Raw genomic sequence first — 19,685 nt, 5'->3', positions numbered from 1 at the left:
TTCATAACATATTACCCAACAGCTATTTGGGTATGACCCTACAGGCGACAGGTAGGTTTATTCAATATTTACCTAATAGACCCAATAGATACTTTTATTACATATGTACACCAAAAGTCTTACACTATTTCGTTAAAAGTCCCAATAAATAAAACGTTATAATTAGGCCCAAATAGTCTGAGCTAAGCTTTTCTTGTTCAAGGGGTTGGGGTTTCGACGCTAACATTCTCTCTCTCAGTGAACCTTTAGAAGTTAAATCTGTTTCATCACCGGAAAGTTTCACTAACTCTTCTTCTCTCTCTCGGAGTATTGATTCCCGGCGTTTAGCAATGGCAAGTCTCCGATTTCACAGATCTGATTTTCAACTCTCTCTCTCTCTTTTCTCTTCCGTTCGAATTTTGGTTTGTCAAATTCGATGTCGTGATTTGATTGCAGGAAGAAAGTAGACAACTCGAATCGTCGATTGATCGGCTGCTGAACGAAGAGAAACAGATGAGGCTCGCAGAAAATGTCGCCGGAACTAGAAAAGCAGCTACCGAGATTCTTAAGCTTTGTTTCGAAGCTAAGGATTGGAAACTTCTCAACGAACAGATTTTGAATCTCTCGAAGAAACGTGGTCAGCTTAAGCAGGTCACACTACTTTCTATCGATTTAGCTTTTGAAACCTGCTTGTGGTAGTTTAAGGTTTTCGATTACTTGGAACGGTTTCTACTGAGTTCTGAATCTTACTGAGAAATTGAATGAAGAACTGAGTGAGATATTGAAAGTGGTTAGGTCTCTTGATTTGCAGGCTGTACAATCCATGGTGCAACAAGCAATGCAGTATATTGATCAGACACTAGACATAGAAACTCGGATTGAGCTTATTAAGACTCTAAACAATGTAGCTGCTGGAAAGGTGCGGATTAGAGTTGGCTATTGTTGTTGTTGTTGTAGTTATATTTGCTTGAATCTTGATCACTCCGTGCAAGTTTTTTTCTTGATGAATATGTGTGTGTGAGCATGTGTAGATATATGTCGAAATCGAGAGAGCTCGTTTGACCAAGATGCTTGCTAAGATTAAGGAAGAACAAGGTTTGATTGCTGAAGCTGCGGATCTCATGCAAGAAGTTGCTGTAAGCTTTTCTTCCTCTACTTTCCAACTTTCGTGGAAATCGTTTTTTATTTATTTTATAGTTTATCAATGTGCATTGATTGTGATTATGAATTATAGGTGGAGACATTTGGTGCTATGGCAAAAACTGAGAAAATTGCTTTCATTCTTGAACAAGTAAGACTTTCTGTTATCTTTTCATATTTCTTAAGCTTTGTGCTTTGTGCTTTGTTCTTGTTTGTATGTTGTGATTCTAATTATTGGTGTGTAAACTTCTGAAGGTCCGCTTGTGTTTGGATCAAAAAGATTTTGTCCGTGCACAAATTTTATCTAGGAAGATCAACCCAAGAGTGTTTGATGCAGATACCACGAAGGAGAAAAAGAAGCCTAAGGAAGGTGAAAACATGGTAGAGGAGGCTCCGGCTGATATACCTACATTGTTGGTGCTAAAACGGATTTACTATGAGCTAATGATTCGGTAAGTCCTTGATTTGGTTTAATACATTCTTCGCCAGTTATTGGTGTCAAAATATTTGAATATTATTCTCCTCTGAATTTTGATTTCCCTTTACTTCTGTGATCTTTATAGTAAAAATATAATGTGCTGATTCTGTTGTGTAGGTATTATTCTCACAACAATGAGTACATTGAGATATGCCGTAGCTACAAGGCGATATATGATATCCCTTCTGTAAAGGAAAACCCAGAACAATGGATTCCAGTAAGTCTCGTATTGTTGTTTGGATGATCTTGTGGTAGTCTACGTTCTGTAATTAGCTTGGATTAACTTTTCTCCCTTGATCCTCTAAATATAGGTCCTGAGAAAGATTTGCTGGTTTTTGGCCTTGGCACCACATGATCCAATGCAATCGAGCCTACTCAATGCAACCTTGGAAGATAAAAAGTTATCAGAGATTCCTGATTTCAAGTAATTCTCTTTATCTTGATAAAAATTTGGGTTTTCACTACTCTTCCCCTCGTTCCCATCTGAAACAGATTCTCAATCCCTATGTTTATATTCTGTTGCAGGATGCTTCTAAAACAGATTGTTACAATGGAGGTGATTCAGTGGACATCTCTCTGGAATAAATACAAGGACGAGTTTGAGAATGAGAAAAACATGATTGGAGGCTCTTTGGGTGACAAAGCTGGTGAAGATCTCAAACTAAGAATAATCGAACACGTAAAGACTCTTTGAGCTCTAATCTATCTTTACCTCTTTGATTGCATCAATTGTTACTGAAGAGTCTTAACTTTACAAATTCTTCACATCTTCTGCAGAATATTCTCGTTGTCTCAAAGTACTACTCAAGGATTACCTTTAAGAGACTTGCAGAACTTTTATGCCTAACCACTGAGGTAAATATAGTTTCAAAATACTCTTAAGTGTACCAGTACATGTTTAAATCTCTTCTTACCGTTTCATTATATTTCAGGAAGCAGAGAAGCATCTATCTGAAATGGTTGTGTCCAAAGCCTTGATAGCAAAAATCGACAGACCATCAGGAATAATCTGCTTCCAGATTGTTAAAGACAGCAACGAAATCCTCAACTCGTGGGCAACAAACTTGGAGAAGCTTTTGGATCTTGTTGAAAAGAGTTGTCACCAAATTCACAAAGAAACAATGGTTCATAAAGTTGCACTAAGAGCTTGAGAACCCGGTCTAGCCACACACATCGGTGGAAAGAATCTTTCAGGCTCTCGTTCTAACATAATCATTTGAGTTTTCTTTCTCTGCTTGGTTCGAACACATTTTTTTTGTGTTCTTTAGGAGACCTTGCAAGATTATATACAAAACTCTCTTTTTTTTCCTTTCTCCATGTGGTCTTTTTAATGTTTGTTACAATGAAACGAAATTATAATGCAAAAATATAATAAATTAAGAAAAAAAGCATGAGAGGATGAAAGCAGAACAATACAAACAACCTAAACCCTATAATATTTGGAAAAATAACTCTATAACATATAATCATTTTCCTGTTTTCTATTACTCTATAGTGAAACAAATAAAATGAAGCAAGTCATCAGGAGGATGGACTATTATTGTAGTTATTACTAGTCTTGTCTGATGGCCATTGTATATCCTGGAGATAACCGGTTTCGCTAGCTGATTCTGGTGGCGGCTGAACAGCAGCCGGGGAAAACAGAGGACGAGAATGAGATGATGATGACGACGTAGATTGCATCATTGAACCTCCAGTGTGACCGAAACGCAACGGAAACGACATTTGATCGTATAAATCCAAAGATTGTTGATGATGTTGCTGAAACTGTTGTTGTTGACGAGCCATTTCAGAGTAACTCAAGTTGTATGATTGCATCAACGGCTGCGAATGAACGCTTTGATTCGAAGCAGGTCTTATGGGCAAAAGGGTAGTCGTTGAACCCGAGTTCCTTGACTGGGTCGGTCTTTGAGCAGCGGTTTGGTGCACAGGTTGTGCTTCGGTTGAAGCAGGTCTAACGAGTTTGACGTTTTCAGGGAAGTTGAGTTTGGCTTTGTTGCCTCTAAACCGAAGTGCAGCTTCGTCGTAAGCTCTTGCTGCTGATTCAGCATTGTCGAACGTACCGAGCCAAACTCTAGCTGCTTTAAATGGATCTCGAATCTCAGCCGCCCACTTTCCCCATGGTCTTTGTCTAACTCCTCTGTATCTTCGCCGAGGTTGGTCCCCACTAAACGACGACGTTTCGCTACTAGCAGTTGCCGTAGTTGTATACTCGTATGTTGGGCCCGGACCTGACATGTTACTCGAAGCTTCTCTCACTGCAAATAAACAAACAAACATGTAAAATTTCACACTTTTGTTGTCACTCGTGAATTAACACTTTCTTACATAAGAAAAAGAATCGATAATATTAATGTCTCCAATAAAGATATTATAAAGTTTTTTTTTTAAGAGCGAGTATGAGAAAGTGATGAGGCAAATGGGTGACAAAAGGAATGAACAAGTAGAAAAAAAAAGGAAGTGGAAAACGACTCTTGATGCAATTGGAGGGAGATAAATTCTTTTGGCATATCATCATCATCATCATCATTTTCTTAATTAAATATCCAACCTTTTTACAACAATTCTAAAGTATATGTCTTAAGATAATCAAGTACAGTTTCGTTATTATATTTATTTTTGTCAACACTTCGAAATATTTATTTACATCTTTACGCTAATTACTATTTTTTATTCCTCATTTTTCTTTATATTTAAATTATTATAAAGTATATCTAACTTCGCCATATTTTAGAAAACGATAAAAGAAAAGAATAAAAAAACTAAATATAAGACATGTTGCTTTGTAGATTGCGTGAGGACAACAAAAGTGCAACTGTATTTAGATTTTGTGTTACAAACATTTGATGTGACTCATACCTTGATGTATATACTACATCATAAAATTATTGAAAACATTTATCAAATAGAATGATCTTATAATTTAAATGTTTTATGTTTTGTGGATACACAACCGAAATATGTAAAATTTTATCAAAATGGTGTGTACTAATGTGGTTTAAATCCGAAACAGGGTACGTGTGTTTATAGAGGACAAAATAAAAACCCAACAAAACTAACCTTTAGAAGTAGAGCTACCACCGGAGAAATATTGATCAACCGTCAAAGTATTAGCTGCCTTAACCGCTTTGGCGCCACCTTCCTCCACCTCTCTCCTCCTTTTCTGCCCCGAGGAAGAAGACGAATTCGAAGTCCCTTCTCCGCTACCTTCACCGCCTCCTTGTTGATGCTGAGGAACATTTCCAGCAACAACGTGAGTCAAAGCAGAGACAATAGCAGACATCTCCATCTCTCTACTGAAACCTGAGATAAGAGATGAGGACGACGACGATGGAGGCGGCTGCTGCGTAGGGAAGCTATGACGGTGGTGGTCGTCTTCGGCTGCGAATAAGTAAAGCCATTGATCGATTTCAGATAACGTCCGATGATCATCGTCTCTAATAGACTCGGCTTTTTTGCCAACGTTATCTTCCTGATTTGCCACTTTTAAGACACACATACAAAACCCTCCTTCTAAATCCTCCTCCTCTGAAACTTAAAGCTTATAAACGCAGAGAAAATTAAATTTAAAAATATTCTTTTTCTTCGAGGGAAAGAAAACTCTGTAGAGAGAGAGAGAGAGAAACAAGAAACAGAGACAAAGAGGAAGAAAGAAAGACAGAGATTTTAGAAGATGTGTTTTTTAAGACAAAGGACGAGGTTTAGCTGATAGATATACAAATTTAATTTTCTTGTGTTAATTACTTTGTATGGTTTCAGCGCCGCCAAATGAAAATGAGTCGGCTTCTCTCTGTACCCGTGTGAACTGGAAACACGCAGTTTTTTTTTTAATAACTAATGTTTATATATATATATATATATATATAATATAGCAAATAGCTATTTTTATAAATTTGATCTATAACAGAAGAAAATTTGGTTTTGATGATTTAACTCAATTTGAACAAATTTTGTAAAAAATTGGGTCCTATTATATGAAACGTATCTGAATCTTTTCGCAACTTGTGAGTAATTATATATTTTTGTAAATATACTATATGCGACCTATACTCTATGAACAGTTCTGAAGAATACTTTAACAAGTCTAGTAAATTAAATAAATAAGGTAATGAATTAATTATGTATATTAGCTCTGTGTCATAAGACAACTTGCATAGTAAAAACTTTAAGAAGTTATAAACACTGTTAAAATATGGAGGCATTCAGAAACGATTATTAATTACTATATTTACGGTTCGGTGCTGAAAAAGAGGTAAAACCATTAAATGGAATATTTATAAAATAAGATTATTTTTGCATTTTGTCTAAACGGTGAGCTTGAAGGTCAAGTTGAGAGACGAGCCGTTCCGTACGAATGCGCGTGTGTTGCACGTGTCGGTTCTGGTCGACGTCAGATGCTCCGTTTGTGGACGGTGTCGGTGATGGTAAGGCTAATGCTCGTGACCGTTTGGGCCTCACCCTACGGCCCACTTGTTTCAACCTTCGTCTCTTATCTTTGACCGTTTGACCCACACCTTGTATTATTTTCTTCGTTTTCGATTTTTCAGAAGAAAATAATAGAAACGCATTGTTCAGAAGAAAATAGAAAAAAAATAGAAACGCATTGTTCAGAAGAAAATATGATTTTAGGATTTGTGATGTGTTTTTCTTTTAACTATAAGAGTTGTTTTCTTATTCGCCCGAATCGAGTCTAATAGAGGCTGCACAAAAACTTTTTGGTTAAGAAAAACATATTGTTGTCCATATTTGCAATTAAGCTCAGGATGGTTCAGATTTCAGAACTTGCAGATATGTACTCGTAGATTCTAGTCTGAACGCAGAATAATTATTATATTGATATCTTTTGGATTTTCTATTATTTTTTGGTTGAGAGTTAACTTGAGGATAATCTCGAAACGCATCGTTGGACTTTTGTTTTTAACCAATCTAAGCAATTGTGCTCACAAGTTGACGTAGTTGTTATTTTTACCTGTTATACACGAGACATTTTCGTATTGTTAAAAAGTCGCAGATTTAACGAAGCTAATAATACATAATTTGCAAAGATGGGAGAAAAAAAAACGATTGTTATTGATGTGACATTTTTCTTAGGCTGATGCTCAAGTCTCTATTAACTAATTAATTAGTCAGTGCGACAGTTTATTTTCTTAAAGAAGCTGAACAAAAATATTGTACGACAGTATAATTAATCTGGATAAACCACGACAAAAAAAAAAAAAAAACTGGATAAACCTTTTCACCGGTCATTTCCCTTTTTAGAAACTAAGATGCCCTGTTTTATACTAATCCAGTTTAATTATATTCCACTAAAACATACAGTAGCTTTTAATCACTTAGGCGATAAAAATACCTAAATATGTCTATCAAATAAAAATTAGTAGTAAAATAAAACAAATTTAGAGATCGAGTCTTCAAAGATCAATCCAAATACGGAAACATAGTGATTATTAAATAAATTTATGTTTTCACCATGCTTGTGTGTGCCTATCGCCTAACCTAATCCCTATTTAAGTTCGCATCAACGCGTCAATTAAGCATTCAATTCGGATTAGTTACGTATTATTATACGAATATGCATCCAACTTGTAAATATTAAACTTGTTTAACATGGCAAAACCGGAGAACGAGGCGTGATCAGTTTAATTTAAGTTAAGGCGTACGATAATGTCTTTTTCATCAACTTGTCCTTTTTCAAGAAAAGAAATAAGAAGAATTTCTTATCAAACTAGGTACCCAAAACTGATATCACAAGTGCGATGTGTAATAATGAAGAATCTATGTACAAAAGGTACCAAAAATCGTATCCATTTAAAATGAAAAAAAGAAGTAAATTCACATAAATTGTGACTTTTAAAGTATTTTAATGATTTAGAGTAGTTGTGTTTTTAATCATGTACTTATGTTTTATATGAGATTATGAGTTAATGGAATAAATTCTGGAAACTGTGGCCACTTGTATATATAAATATCTCAACGATTGACAATTTCGTATCGCCACTTGATAGTTGTCTATCGAAATGATGTACGACAAAACAATTAGAAATATTGATATAAATAAAATTAGTAATGCGTTACTTATTAATTAATATCTCGTTAATTATCAGAGCTTATCTGTACGGATAAGTAAATGATATAATTAACACAGCTTTAATCACCCGCTTAGTCGCAAATAACACGTGATGACGCAAACACATTTAAGAAATGGTTACTTCCGTTGAAAAGGTGGTGTCGACATGAAATCGGATTCTACTATGTTCTTTTCTTCTTTTTAGTGCTAGCTACTATATATGAACTAAGCCGAAACGAATACAGTACTAATATAAAACATTATGTATCTACCTACGGTGTAAAGAGAAACGACATAAGCGTTGCATCTTTGATTATTCTATCTATATTATAAACTTTATGTTGATTACTCGATTCATTGTATCTACCACGGTGTTTTATATTTTTGATATATGACCGAAAAAGAACACCGATTTGGATTCTTATTGTTAGGATCTCACATTAGTTGTATAGAGAGACCAACACTAAAATATATTATAGTATGGGTCATAATTTATTATCAATTAATTTTAGTTGAAAATCAGAGCTTCGTTTGTTAACCGGAATAGAATGGTCTAAAAAAGCTTTATTATCGGTTTTAATGTGGAATTCGATTTGAGATAGACTGAGAAGAACCATCATCTCAAAAAAGTGAAGCAAACCATTCATTATCGATTGGTTTTGAGTGGGAAACCAATAAACTTTAATACTTATTATTAGACAACATTTTAAATGTTATATTTAACAAATTAAAACCTGATCATTGATGGTAAGAAACCACTTGTATATACATGCAAAGGCTCAGTCTTATTAAGCCTTCACAGAAGCACCGAAAAATCAAAGTCTACTATGTAGTTCTATAACTCGTGGTATATATACGACATATAATTATGCTCTTTTAAATCAATGAATTATGTTGACATTCTAAGTTCTAACCATATATATACGGCATTATGAACTTGTATTTTTTAACGTAAAACTAGGATATTCAAACAACGTGTAGTACTGTAGTATTAAGCCAGATATATTTTCAATTTAGAAGACCGCATGCATATCTAAAAGAAAACCCAAGGTTTTTGAAAGTTATCATTTTCTAGATCTTCTCGTCTAGTGGTCTTTTATAGACCAAGTCTTTACAGGAAGGAAAACTTAATCTTCCACTATATTACTTGACTAAATCTTCAATTAAAGAAATTGTTACGAATGAAAAATAAAATAGTATCAGTATCAAAATAAAAATAAATAATAACACAGTAATGTATTGCTTCTTAAACGTTGTGATCCACATCTTAAATATATTATTTTTTTCTAAAAATATTTTTATGTATTAGTATTTGCAGTTTGCTTATATTTACATGTTATAATAGTATATGTTTAAATCATGACTTTTAATGTTTAAACAAAATTTTTATCATTGAAATGCAAAGTTTACGTTATGATCATATAAATTCTTAATAACCACCCAAAGAGATATATATACGTGTCATACAAAATACTCATTTAAAAAAAATGTATGAATATAAATGCTATGAATTGCTTTTGGTCGGCAAATAATGCTTTAGAAAATTAAAGACATAGAAAGGACAGAAGTAGTTTATAGTTTCATATATAGGCAGAAATAGTTAGTTACATTATCATCTTCTTGTCCAATTTGTATTTCGCAATCCGACTTAAAAGACAGAAAACTAAGATCGTGTCTAAGACGTGGCACAATATGGCTGACTTTGCCTAAAAATAGACAACTCTCAACACCGACAAGTCAACCACTATTTTTATTTGGTCAAACAAAATCCCAAAATAGTCAATAGTCAAACTAAAATATATCACATCATAATTAATAATAAGTACTAGTATTAAGATTCTTAGTAACATTCCATAAAATCCTTATGCTTCCGTGTCACTTACGTACTACCCACATTTTTATTTCAGCCGCCAAAGGAACAGTAGACATTACATATACACACGAGTATTTTTGCTGAAATGTGACAAAATTAGAAACTTTTATTTCAAAAATGACTCGAAATTAAAGTCCTCTTTCTGGTATCTATGTGTAGACATTTTAATAAAACTAGAACGATACAAAAATATTAAATTACTTTGCGTAGTGACACTTACAAATGAGAAACAAAAAAGTTTTCAAAATTCTCTAACCAAAAAGACTAACCAATCTGAGTGCTGCCCTCTGCAGATATGATGAAAGCACCATGTCACTTGTCAAAACAGAACCAATAAAAGTGTAAAAGGCTGTGTAGATTCGGGCCTGTATTGGGCCTGTATAATTTGTTTTGGGCCACTCTGATCAAGTTCGTAATTTTCTAAGGTTTGGTAACATTTTTAATGGATGCTTTAAAACGTCTCCAAGCATGCGGATTGAAAATCAAAACCAATCAAACCTCGAGTAAATTAATTTTTCAAACAAGAAATAAGATAGGGAAATTAGTGAAAATAAATCAAAGTTCTTTAATCATAAAAGATTACAGATTGAAAATGCTCTTCTGTAATATTCAAAAGAGATCAGAAATATTCAATTAAAGAATAATTTGACAAATCTTTTTTCTCTCACCACCAAAGAACAAAACAAATAGACAACAACTTTCTTCTTCATCTCTATATCTACAACACATTCTTGCAAAAATAACAATTCTCGTAACAAAATTAAATCTTCTTTTTCTTTTCATTTTTCATCATCTAATGAACACAATGAAGGAGTCTTTTAGAGGTAAAACAATATCTCTCTTACCTCTCTTTGATCCGTGGGAATTAAACCTTTTTCACCAACCCATCCACCGGTCAATCGAATCACAAGCAGTCTAAACCACAGATCTCGAGAATAGGACCGCCTTTCGCCACAAACGGATTAACCCGGACCCAAAGAAGTGTAAGAATCGAGGCCAGGAGGATGGACCAGACGACAATAATGGTTGGCATTCTATCTTGTTTCCCAAGCAAACCTTTAAGGAACGGGTAAAGATGAATGATGACCCAAAGTGCAAAGAACAGTCTTCCGAAAAGCGGTCCCCACGAGTCGTATCCATTGCTGATGGCATCAGAGACTCCGACTATGACTCCAATGACGTTTATGATGAGTAGAGTCATTGGAGGGATGAGAAGTGAAGTCCATTTGAAGAGGTAAAGGTCAGAGAACTCTCCATCATCAGCTGCTTTTGATGTGACTGTGAAGTTAGTGTCGACACCAGCAAGAACCTTGAGGAGACCTTGGAAGAGAGCAAACAGATGCGCAGAAACACCTCCAATGACCCAAAACTGTTCGTTTCTCCACCAATCATCGATCCCAACTTTGCCCCATTGCATCTCGAGAATACCCGTTATTGCAATCGACGAGAAGAGCGCCATGAAGAGGATACTCGCATAGTTGCTAATCTGGAAAAAGAAGGAACAAGAATCGTTTTCCGGTCTTAAAACACACAACTTGGAATAAAGATTCATATGATACTTTTAACCCCCAGTGGCAAGGAAAATGAATAAGCACAAAACGTGAAATAAAGATTCATATTTTGAGAACTCAAGATGATTGTTTTACCTCGGGAACGATGAATTTTCCAGTGAGAAGACAGATGGCAGGGAGAGAACAGTAAACGATGAGCGGTAGAGAGGTCCACGGGTAAACCACAGAGTTAATGTAGGACAACCGCTCAAGCCATTTCAACCCACCTCCATAACCATACCAAATAGGACAATGCCTACTCAAGAAAATCTCAACCGACCCAAGCGCCCATCGAAGAACTTGATGGAGACGATCCGAAAGATTGATTGGAGCTGATCCTTTGAAAGCCGCTAACTTTGGTGTACAATAAACAGATCTCCAACCATGAGAATGCATCTTAAAACCCGTAAGAATATCTTCGGTAACAGAACCATAGATCCACCCAATCTGAGATTTTTTTCACAAGGTCATCATCAAAATCAAGAATTGATTGAATAAACACAACAAAGGTTTAAAACCGGCTGCTTACCTCTTTTCCCCATTCAGTTTTATCTTCATATCCGCAACTAATGACTTGGATGGCTTCTTTAAGCAGACAAGCCGGGCTTGCGTTTCTAGCCATCCCACCATTCTCCATACGCGCAGATGCAACAAATACAGGAGACTGCCCAAATTTCTTCTCCAACTTCATTTGCATTGCCTCGGTTGACTGTTCTACGTTAGAACCTAGAATGTTTTTTAAATTTTATTTTTTTAGTAAAATGCACCGACTAACGAAAGAGTTTAACAACAAACAGGATTTGTATGATACCTTTAGTGACGCGGCCCTCTTCGATATTTTCTAATGCGTGGATCTGCTTTGACGCTTCCCTATTCTTCTTCTTCTTATCCGCAGCCACTGTCTTTGCTTTACGATTCTTTCTTGAACCAAAACATAGGAGACACCATTTTGGCCAGCAATTGCATGTCTTACGTGGGCCCTTCTTCTTCTTCGGTGCATCAAATCCGTAAAGCGCTTGCCTCCTGAAAACACAACCTGTACCGACGTATATAGGCCCTTGTAGCCCATCCAAACCTTTCATATTGATCTGTAAATAAAGATTCATTAGTTGGTATTCTACAGAAATCTCAAGAAAAAGGGATACAATAGGAAAGTGGTGGCTGTACTTACATCAAAGAACACAACATTGCGATTTGAGTATCGATCGTGCCTATCAATCCCATCGAACCTTTGAGGGAACTGAACATAACAGATTTTCTTTCCTGACTGAGGATCCATCATGAAACACATTGCTTCTCTAAGAGCTTTGCTATTGTTGATGTAGTGATCACAATCGACATTCAGAAGGTAAGGAGCATTTGATAGAACCCCAGAGACTCGTATCTTCAACAAAAGTTTTGTAGATGAAATCAAGAGTCAGGAACCATTTCAATAAATGGCAAGACGTAATTTACAAAGAAGAAGGTTTAGAGCTTTAAAAAGTATATCATTTACCAGGGAATTCATAGCTCCAGCCTTCTTATGGTGATCAAATCCGGGTCTCTTCTCACGAGAAACGTAAACTAATCGAGGCAACTCGTTGTTTTCGACATCACGAACACCGTCACTTCCAAGGAAGACCTTTAACAAGAAAACAAAGTATAATTAAATTTTGAAGGACAACACATAAGAAGGCTTTTCAGAAATAAGAAGCATTTGAAACTCACCTGAATCATGCCAGGATGATCTCGCACACTATTACCGGGCCAAGGTGTACCGTCTTGCATAGTCCAACCATCCTCAGGCACTTTCTGTGCTGTTGCTACTAAAGCATTGATCTTTACTTTGAATTCTTCATAATCTCTCTGTCAAAACCAGTAAAACACACAATCTTTCAAATCAATTTTCAAAGCCACCATCTTCTTTCATAAGAGCCCATATAACAAAAGATTGATAACTTTTCTCATGAATTTTTTTTTTCTAAAGCAAGAATCAATTAGACCAAAACTTTTCTCATCAAATCAAATTTATAAAAAAGTAAGAACTAGTAACCTTCATGGCTCGCCGCTCCCTAACAAATGCGGGATGAACTTTATTCTTCAAGTAGTCCATTTTATGGCAGAAATACCATTCGGGAGCACGAGGCTCAATACAATATTTCTTGCAGAAAGGAACCCATTTCCTTGCGAATTCAGCGGTCTCAGAAAGAGCTTCGAAAGTAAGCATAGCAGCACCATCATCAGATACGTAACAAGCAACCTTATCGACAGGATAATCAACAGCAAGAATAGACAAGACAGTATTTGCAGTAATAAGCGGAGGCTCTTTCAATGGATCCACTGTACTAACAAATACATCCACAGGGGATAGTCCCGACGGTTTCCCTTCTTTCTCATATCTGCAAACAAAAAAAATAAGGATTATATCCCCAAAACAAAGTTTTAACATTTCCAAGTGTAATAACCCACAAGATGTAAGTACCTTAATGAGAGTCGGTCCAAGTACGTTTCTCGCTCGATAGGGTACCATTTAGGGAACTGATCAAGAACCCATGAAACAGCAAACCATATCTCACATATAACAGAAATAAGCCACAAAGCATATGCATCTTTGACGGGGTGAAGAATACGGTAGTGAAAGAAGAGACCAAGAATCACAAGACGTAGCACAATTAACATCCGGTAAGGATTTATCTTGCTCGATTTGATTGGTATCTTCCTAGACAATGGCTGCCTTCCCTCATCCATCCTAAAATGGAAAAAAAAGGCTTGATAAATATCACTGCAACGGAACAAGACATCAACAAAAAAAATTATATTCTTTGCCTTACATTGGAAAATCAGCATCATCACCATCTTCAAAATCAGGATCTCCTTCATGCCTAACAACCTGAAGTTTCTCATTCTGCTTTCTCTTCCATTCCTCCATCCGATCTTTCCAAGCGACACTTCCATAACCATAAACCGCAAGATCTTTCTGAGGTACCATAGGCCTTGGATGTGCAGCCACGGTCGGGTCAGAAAGAGAAACAGGATGAACTCTATTGCCATGACCACCAAGTGAAGGAGGAACAATAAGAGCATGTCTATCAGAAGAAATCTCAACGTCCTGTAATAAAACAAAAGAGAAATCTGAGTGAGCCAATTACTGAAGATGGGTTATACAATGTGGATACATTCTGAGATTTTTACCTCGTCGCCGTAAGTCAGCAATGGAATCTGAGAGCCAGGTGGAGCTGAATCCAAATCAGATTGTGGGAAACCGGAGTTGCGACGAGAGATTGACATACCTTCAGAAACCTGATCAAATCCAATCCCATTATTTCCATACTCAAACTCATTGTCTAAATCATCAATGTCATCTTCCTCTTCATCACCTTCAACTCTTGGACTTCCTAACAAACAACAACATAGGCCGAACAAATCAGAAAATCTTCTACATTCACAAAAAACCAAAGAAATTTGGTCTAACAAACAACGAACCTTTAAGACGTTTGAAACGGGTTTTGCACTGTGGACAAGCTTGATTGCCTTCTCGTCTTTCGTACTCATAGCAAGGTCTACACACAGGGAATGCACATTCGTTACATGCCACAAACGGTTCTCCATCAACAGTCAATTCGATCTCATCTCTGCAGATTTGACATGTCTGTCCACTCAGCTCTTGGACTGATCTTATCTGCACAAAACAGTAGAGTTAAATACATCAGATCATAGTAGTGACACTATCAGACTGGATCTCACACCAGATCAAAGTAACCCAATAACATAATTATTACTCTTCACATTGATAGATTCATAATTGCAATTGAAGAAATCTCTTAAATTGGAGAATTAAGACAAGTCAAATCCGGAAAAATCCATCCCACCGACACAATCAATTCTTGATAAAATTAGCTACAAGGGTACGTAATCTTAATACTAGTACTAAAAACCCTAAATCTTAATTGATTTGCAGTGGTAAGAGCCAGATCCACAAGAAAAGTAAAAAAAGTCAGAGACTTTTGAACAGAGATAGAGAAACACAGATCAAAAGACAGAGAATTGGAAACAAAAGAAGAGGAGAAACATACTCGGGCATTCTCATCGGCATTAATGAGGACAAACTCATTCCTGTTGTGAGAACCGGCGATTAACCGACCACCGGTGTTCATATTTGTCTGAAAACAGACACAGCTAACAATCTTGGATTTCACAGATCGATTGAGAAAGAGAGGAATGTGTTGTAATTAACTCAACTCGATTGTCAGAGATCCAGAGACCATAAATCAGAGGATAGATAGCTCTCTTTCTCTCTCTCACACACACACAAAGCGGCAAACCGGAGTCTAAAAAAACAGACTTTGATGGGAAAAATATAATAAAAATACAAAAGGGGGAATAGTGAAGGTGTATTGTATATATGGAGATGGTATTGATTCAGCTGCAAGCCACAACCTTTTCTTTTCTTTTGGTTTTGGGCCTCTCTCTCCTCTCTGAAAGTGCACACAGTCACAGAAATAAAGGATGATTCCAGAGCGAGAGAGAGAGAGAGAGTCAATGGTGGAGAGAGAGAGAGAGACAGACGCAAGCCTGCGAAATGATGATAAAAGGGGGTTAAGTACAAACGCGTAAGGAAGAAGAGAATCAGTGATTAGTTAAATGGTGTGAGATAATTAAAGGCAATTATGTAGATGAGGAAAAAGAGCACCAAAATTAGATAAAATTAGTAATTAAATTTTGAGAAGTAAAAGAATGTGGGACCCATTAAACCTTGTGTGTATCTCTCTCTTCCACTCCACTTGTTGTTGTAAAGAAGAGATTAGTAAAAACTTCCAAACACACATTATTATTAGCCATTAATTATTAACAATACTGTATTATGTGATGCATTGAATCACCCTAACATTTTATTTTGTCTCTAAACTTTAGGTCTTTTGTTTTGTTACAAAAAAAAGTCACCTTTTTTTTTTGGGTGATTTTCTTCACCCTAAAATGTGTTTAATTTGGTTTCGGTTAAATTTTCCTACCATACATGTTTTAAATATATAGTAAAATCAAATCTACTTTGGATGGAGCCTTTTAGATTTAGTTTAGATCATATTTGGTTTATTAAATATATATATTTTAAAGTTAAAAAATGAAAATAATATAAATGAAGTGAAACTCGGTTTGAATTAATAACTACATTTTGAGCCAATTCAGAGTGGTTAGTCAATTTTCTCTATTAATCAATTGATAGCCGAGATTGTATATAATCATTATAATTTTATTTTCGTTTTAATTATTTGTCTGCGTACACTCTCACGTTCTTGCAACATGTGCAAGAAAATAATAGTTGTAATGAAATAGTATTATCTTAATTTAAGATTAAAAAAAAAGTTACACAATCAAGTTCTTAATTCCTCTAATTATTTTGTTAGAGAGACTTCAAAATGTCGAGAAACAGATATGGGCATTTACTTCCCAGACAAAAAACAATCTGTAAGCATCGTGTCCAAGATCCTATTTTCTAGTTTTTTTTTTTGTTCCTTCTAATTTTTTATATACTTTTTTTTTGTTCCTTCTAATTACGTTTAATTTTTTACTTATTAAATTTATTGCTTAAGTTAATTATGTTCTACGCATGGACTGTATCATGGTTTTTGACTGTTGACTGCATTGGTTTTCACTTTTGCTTCCCTCCTTCCTCTCTTATGTTTTTACTTTTCTAGTTTTTTTTGTTCCTTCTAATTACGTTTAATTTTTTACTTATTTAATTTATAGTTTACTTATTTAATTACATTTTTATTAGTTTAATATCTCCATCCTCTGATAATTTTCTTTTTAGTTTTTATAGTTAAATTATTTTTCAACTTTGATCACTCTCTTTTGTTCAATCAGTTCTGTTTATTTTACTATATTTTTTTGTATGTTATGTCTACCATATTTTTAAATAACATGCTTTTTTTTTTTTTAATCTTGGCTCCACTCGCCAAGTCGCCATATAGCTAATTTTTCCTCCGTGCTTAAATAAGAGAAAAATGTTCAAATTATTGAGACTATGGTATCACATCACACAAATATATGCGATTTGCCCATGTATGATGTCTATACTATATGTATACATTTGCCGACAAATAGTTCGTGGTATATATAAAACAATATTTTAACAGTATTTTGCTTGTTGATTTTTTTTAATCTTTTGACTTGTTGATAGATATAGTCCGGAAATTAAAGAAATATTAAGAAACTTTCATAAAAAAAGATCGAACTTTAGTAGGTTACCACATCAAATGTCGTTTTCATGATTGATTGAATGCTGTGTACTGTCTTCTCCAAGCCCTCGTGCCACATGTTCTTATAGAAACTGTCGGTGCCCTTATATTATTCTTTTTCCTAGTAAATATTGTTTTAATTTTCAAGACTATAGAATAGAAAAACGTTTAAATTTTCGCTTATGTATAGTTTACATTACTTTGGTTCTTTGGAAATACCCAATTTACAACTATATATATACCACTAACTAAGTACATAAAAAAAAATAAAAAATATATTGCTTCTGTTTTTACTAGCAGATCGAGCTGGAGCGCTTGGTCAACGTGATTAGAGATTTTATGTACGTAGACCCGATTAATGTTTGGGTTGCACTTCAACTTGATTCGATCATACCACAGCTATTTACAAAATTGGTTGTTTCAACTAAAAAATATATTAGAAAAATACATAATAATATGTAGATCGTTCAAATTTTACGTTTTTAACATAATGTAAAATCTACTAGAAACTACATAAACCTTAATGGCGGGCTCGGTGTTAGAAATTTGTATTACTGAAAACCATAACTTGCATTACAGTAAAATCTATATATAAATATGATGTTAAAAAAATTCTTTCAATAATTTCAAACGAAATGGTATAAATTATTGATAAAATCTACAATTATTATTCTTTTTTTCTTTTCCTCTTTTCGGCTTCACTTGTAACTGATACACTCACGATCCATTTGCTGAGCGACGCGGAACATAGCCAATTAACGAGTGGCGAATACACCATTTTATGTGGGGTTTGTTTGTCGTTCACATGATTTTTTTTTTCTTTGTGTGATTACTTTGTTTTTTTCTCAAAATTTAATTGTTCTCGCTTTAAGATTACGCAATCAGAACGCATAGGCTTAGGTTGCACAAAAATTTACGCTTCATGATTAGCAAATTTACACACACATGTGTGTATATTGAGTAATGAGTTATATCTATATTTGCTATATATTTAGTATAATTTTGAGTAGTACATATCCAGTGTGTCAATCAAAGTAACATAGACCTTACCGAAAACAAAATCAAAGTAACATAGACGTATTACTTCACATTAAAACCAAAAAAAAATACATAGACGTATCAGGTCAAGTCTATAATCTACCTTGACAAAGAAGAAACCATTACAACATATACACCACTTAACCCAGTAAACATTTGTGATAAAAAAAAATAGTACTTCTTCGTTGGAGCATGTTAAATATTGATATAAACAAGTTCAAAGATTTAACTTCATTAACATGTTATTCTACAAATGACCGAAAACGAAATTGGTGTTGAAAAACTCATAGCGTTTGCGACATAGTTGTGTTGTTTCTTTAACCAAAACAAAATGTACCACCTAGGCTATATCACATAGTTGCTTGTTTCCTTCTTTATTCCTTTCTTTTGTTTCCATTTTAAAATTTCTCAAAGTTAATTAATTTAGCGATCGAAAATAAGAATCCTTCTATATATATATATATAATATAAATTATAGTGTCATTGCTTAAAAATCAAAGTCGCTACAGAACAAATGATTCAGCCGGAAAAAAGAAGATTTTATATGATGTCGGGTGATTAATCTGGAACAAAGCTCAATCTCTGTCCCTAAACGGAAACTCAAATGTAATTATGTATTTTGGTGGAAGCACATAAATGGTAAATTTCTTTACGTGTACATGAATTTAGTTAAACGATATGATTAATCTAAACACGTGTTGCATGACTCATGGGTGACTTTTGACTCGTTGTTATTTTACAAATTGTTTCTAGTAAAAGTGTAATCATAACTGCGAGATAGTGCGCAATGAGTAGCTTTCTTTAAAATATCTAATTTATCTTTTTCTACGCTGGCAATTTTCGTTGTTATTTATCTATTATTGACGACCAAAAAGTGCATATTTACGACGTGAGCTCAAAGTAAGAATGTGTTTATTCCATAACTCTCTGAAGAATAACATGGTTATAAGTTATAACCTTAAAATCGAAGACAATGACGACAAAATCAAACTAAAAAACAAAGACAACAAGTAAAATAAAACTACCCTTCTATATTGGTAATTTTGGTGATGTACATTTTTACAAAAAAAATAGCTAGACTAATGTTAACATAAAATTAATGTTTATAATTCAAACTAATGATGAAATGTAGAGAAAAAATCTAGCTTTCATTTGTACTACAGAATGGAAAACATCATTTATTTTCGAAAAAAATAATTAAAACTCTATGGAACGGGGAATACCGGAATAATCAAATTCTAATTACTTATTAGCATTAATAAATTGTTAATGCCACGTGTCAAATAGTAATTATCTTGTCGGTGGAGTCCATAAGAGGATGTTTTTAATTTTTTTCGTCCATAAG

At 34.5% G+C, this 19,685-nt stretch overlaps 3 protein-coding genes and 1 long non-coding RNA gene across 6 annotated transcripts; 2 read left to right on the top strand and 2 right to left on the bottom strand.

The window, feature by feature from the left end:
* Positions 1 to 188: 188 nt before the first annotated feature.
* Positions 189 to 2,995, top strand: RPN5B (regulatory particle non-ATPase subunit 5B). Of its 3 annotated transcripts, none has more exons than NM_125872.4 (11): positions 189 to 332; positions 436 to 630; positions 791 to 898; positions 1,011 to 1,115; positions 1,214 to 1,270; positions 1,375 to 1,571; positions 1,715 to 1,814; positions 1,909 to 2,021; positions 2,123 to 2,276; positions 2,375 to 2,452; positions 2,530 to 2,995. In NM_125872.4, exons 1-11 carry the CDS (start codon positions 330 to 332, stop codon positions 2,746 to 2,748), a joined length of 1,329 nt encoding a protein of 442 aa, NP_568994.2. In that variant the 5' UTR covers positions 189 to 329; the 3' UTR covers positions 2,749 to 2,995. The 3 variants fall into 3 exon arrangements, with proteins under 3 accessions (NP_568994.2, NP_001032142.1, NP_001332553.1); NM_001037065.2 differs by having other exon boundaries at positions 220 to 336; positions 440 to 630; NM_001345648.1 differs by having other exon boundaries at positions 220 to 630.
* On the bottom strand, positions 2,887 to 5,326 carry ABR1 (Integrase-type DNA-binding superfamily protein). The gene is made up of 2 exons (NM_125871.5): positions 4,658 to 5,326; positions 2,887 to 3,855 (listed from the first exon to the last, which is right to left on the bottom strand). The coding sequence occupies exons 1-2, from the start codon at positions 5,094 to 5,096 to the stop codon at positions 3,119 to 3,121; spliced, it is 1,176 nt and encodes a 391-aa protein (NP_201280.1). The 5' UTR covers positions 5,097 to 5,326; the 3' UTR covers positions 2,887 to 3,118.
* Positions 5,327 to 5,900: 574 nt separating this feature from the next.
* On the top strand, positions 5,901 to 6,256 carry AT5G09255. The gene is made up of 2 exons (NR_143195.1): positions 5,901 to 6,021; positions 6,147 to 6,256. It is a non-coding gene; the product is annotated as an other RNA (long non-coding RNA).
* Positions 6,257 to 10,046: 3,790 nt separating this feature from the next.
* Positions 10,047 to 15,742, bottom strand: CESA6 (cellulose synthase 6). Its single transcript, NM_125870.3, has 13 exons — positions 15,140 to 15,742; positions 14,550 to 14,745; positions 14,259 to 14,461; positions 13,898 to 14,175; positions 13,549 to 13,815; positions 13,120 to 13,465; positions 12,795 to 12,932; positions 12,583 to 12,708; positions 12,259 to 12,471; positions 11,899 to 12,175; positions 11,617 to 11,813; positions 11,184 to 11,534; positions 10,047 to 11,023 (listed from the first exon to the last, which is right to left on the bottom strand). The coding sequence occupies exons 1-13, from the start codon at positions 15,218 to 15,220 to the stop codon at positions 10,442 to 10,444; spliced, it is 3,255 nt and encodes a 1,084-aa protein (NP_201279.1). The 5' UTR covers positions 15,221 to 15,742; the 3' UTR covers positions 10,047 to 10,441.
* Between the last annotated feature and the right edge of the window lie 3,943 nt (positions 15,743 to 19,685).

Source organism: Arabidopsis thaliana, chromosome 5, assembly GCF_000001735.4.
Source record: "Arabidopsis thaliana chromosome 5, partial sequence".
NCBI classification, from domain to species: Eukaryota; Viridiplantae; Streptophyta; class Magnoliopsida; order Brassicales; family Brassicaceae; genus Arabidopsis; species Arabidopsis thaliana.
The sequence above is the reverse complement of the archived record's forward strand: the minus strand, read 5'-3'. Positions and strand labels throughout refer to the sequence as shown.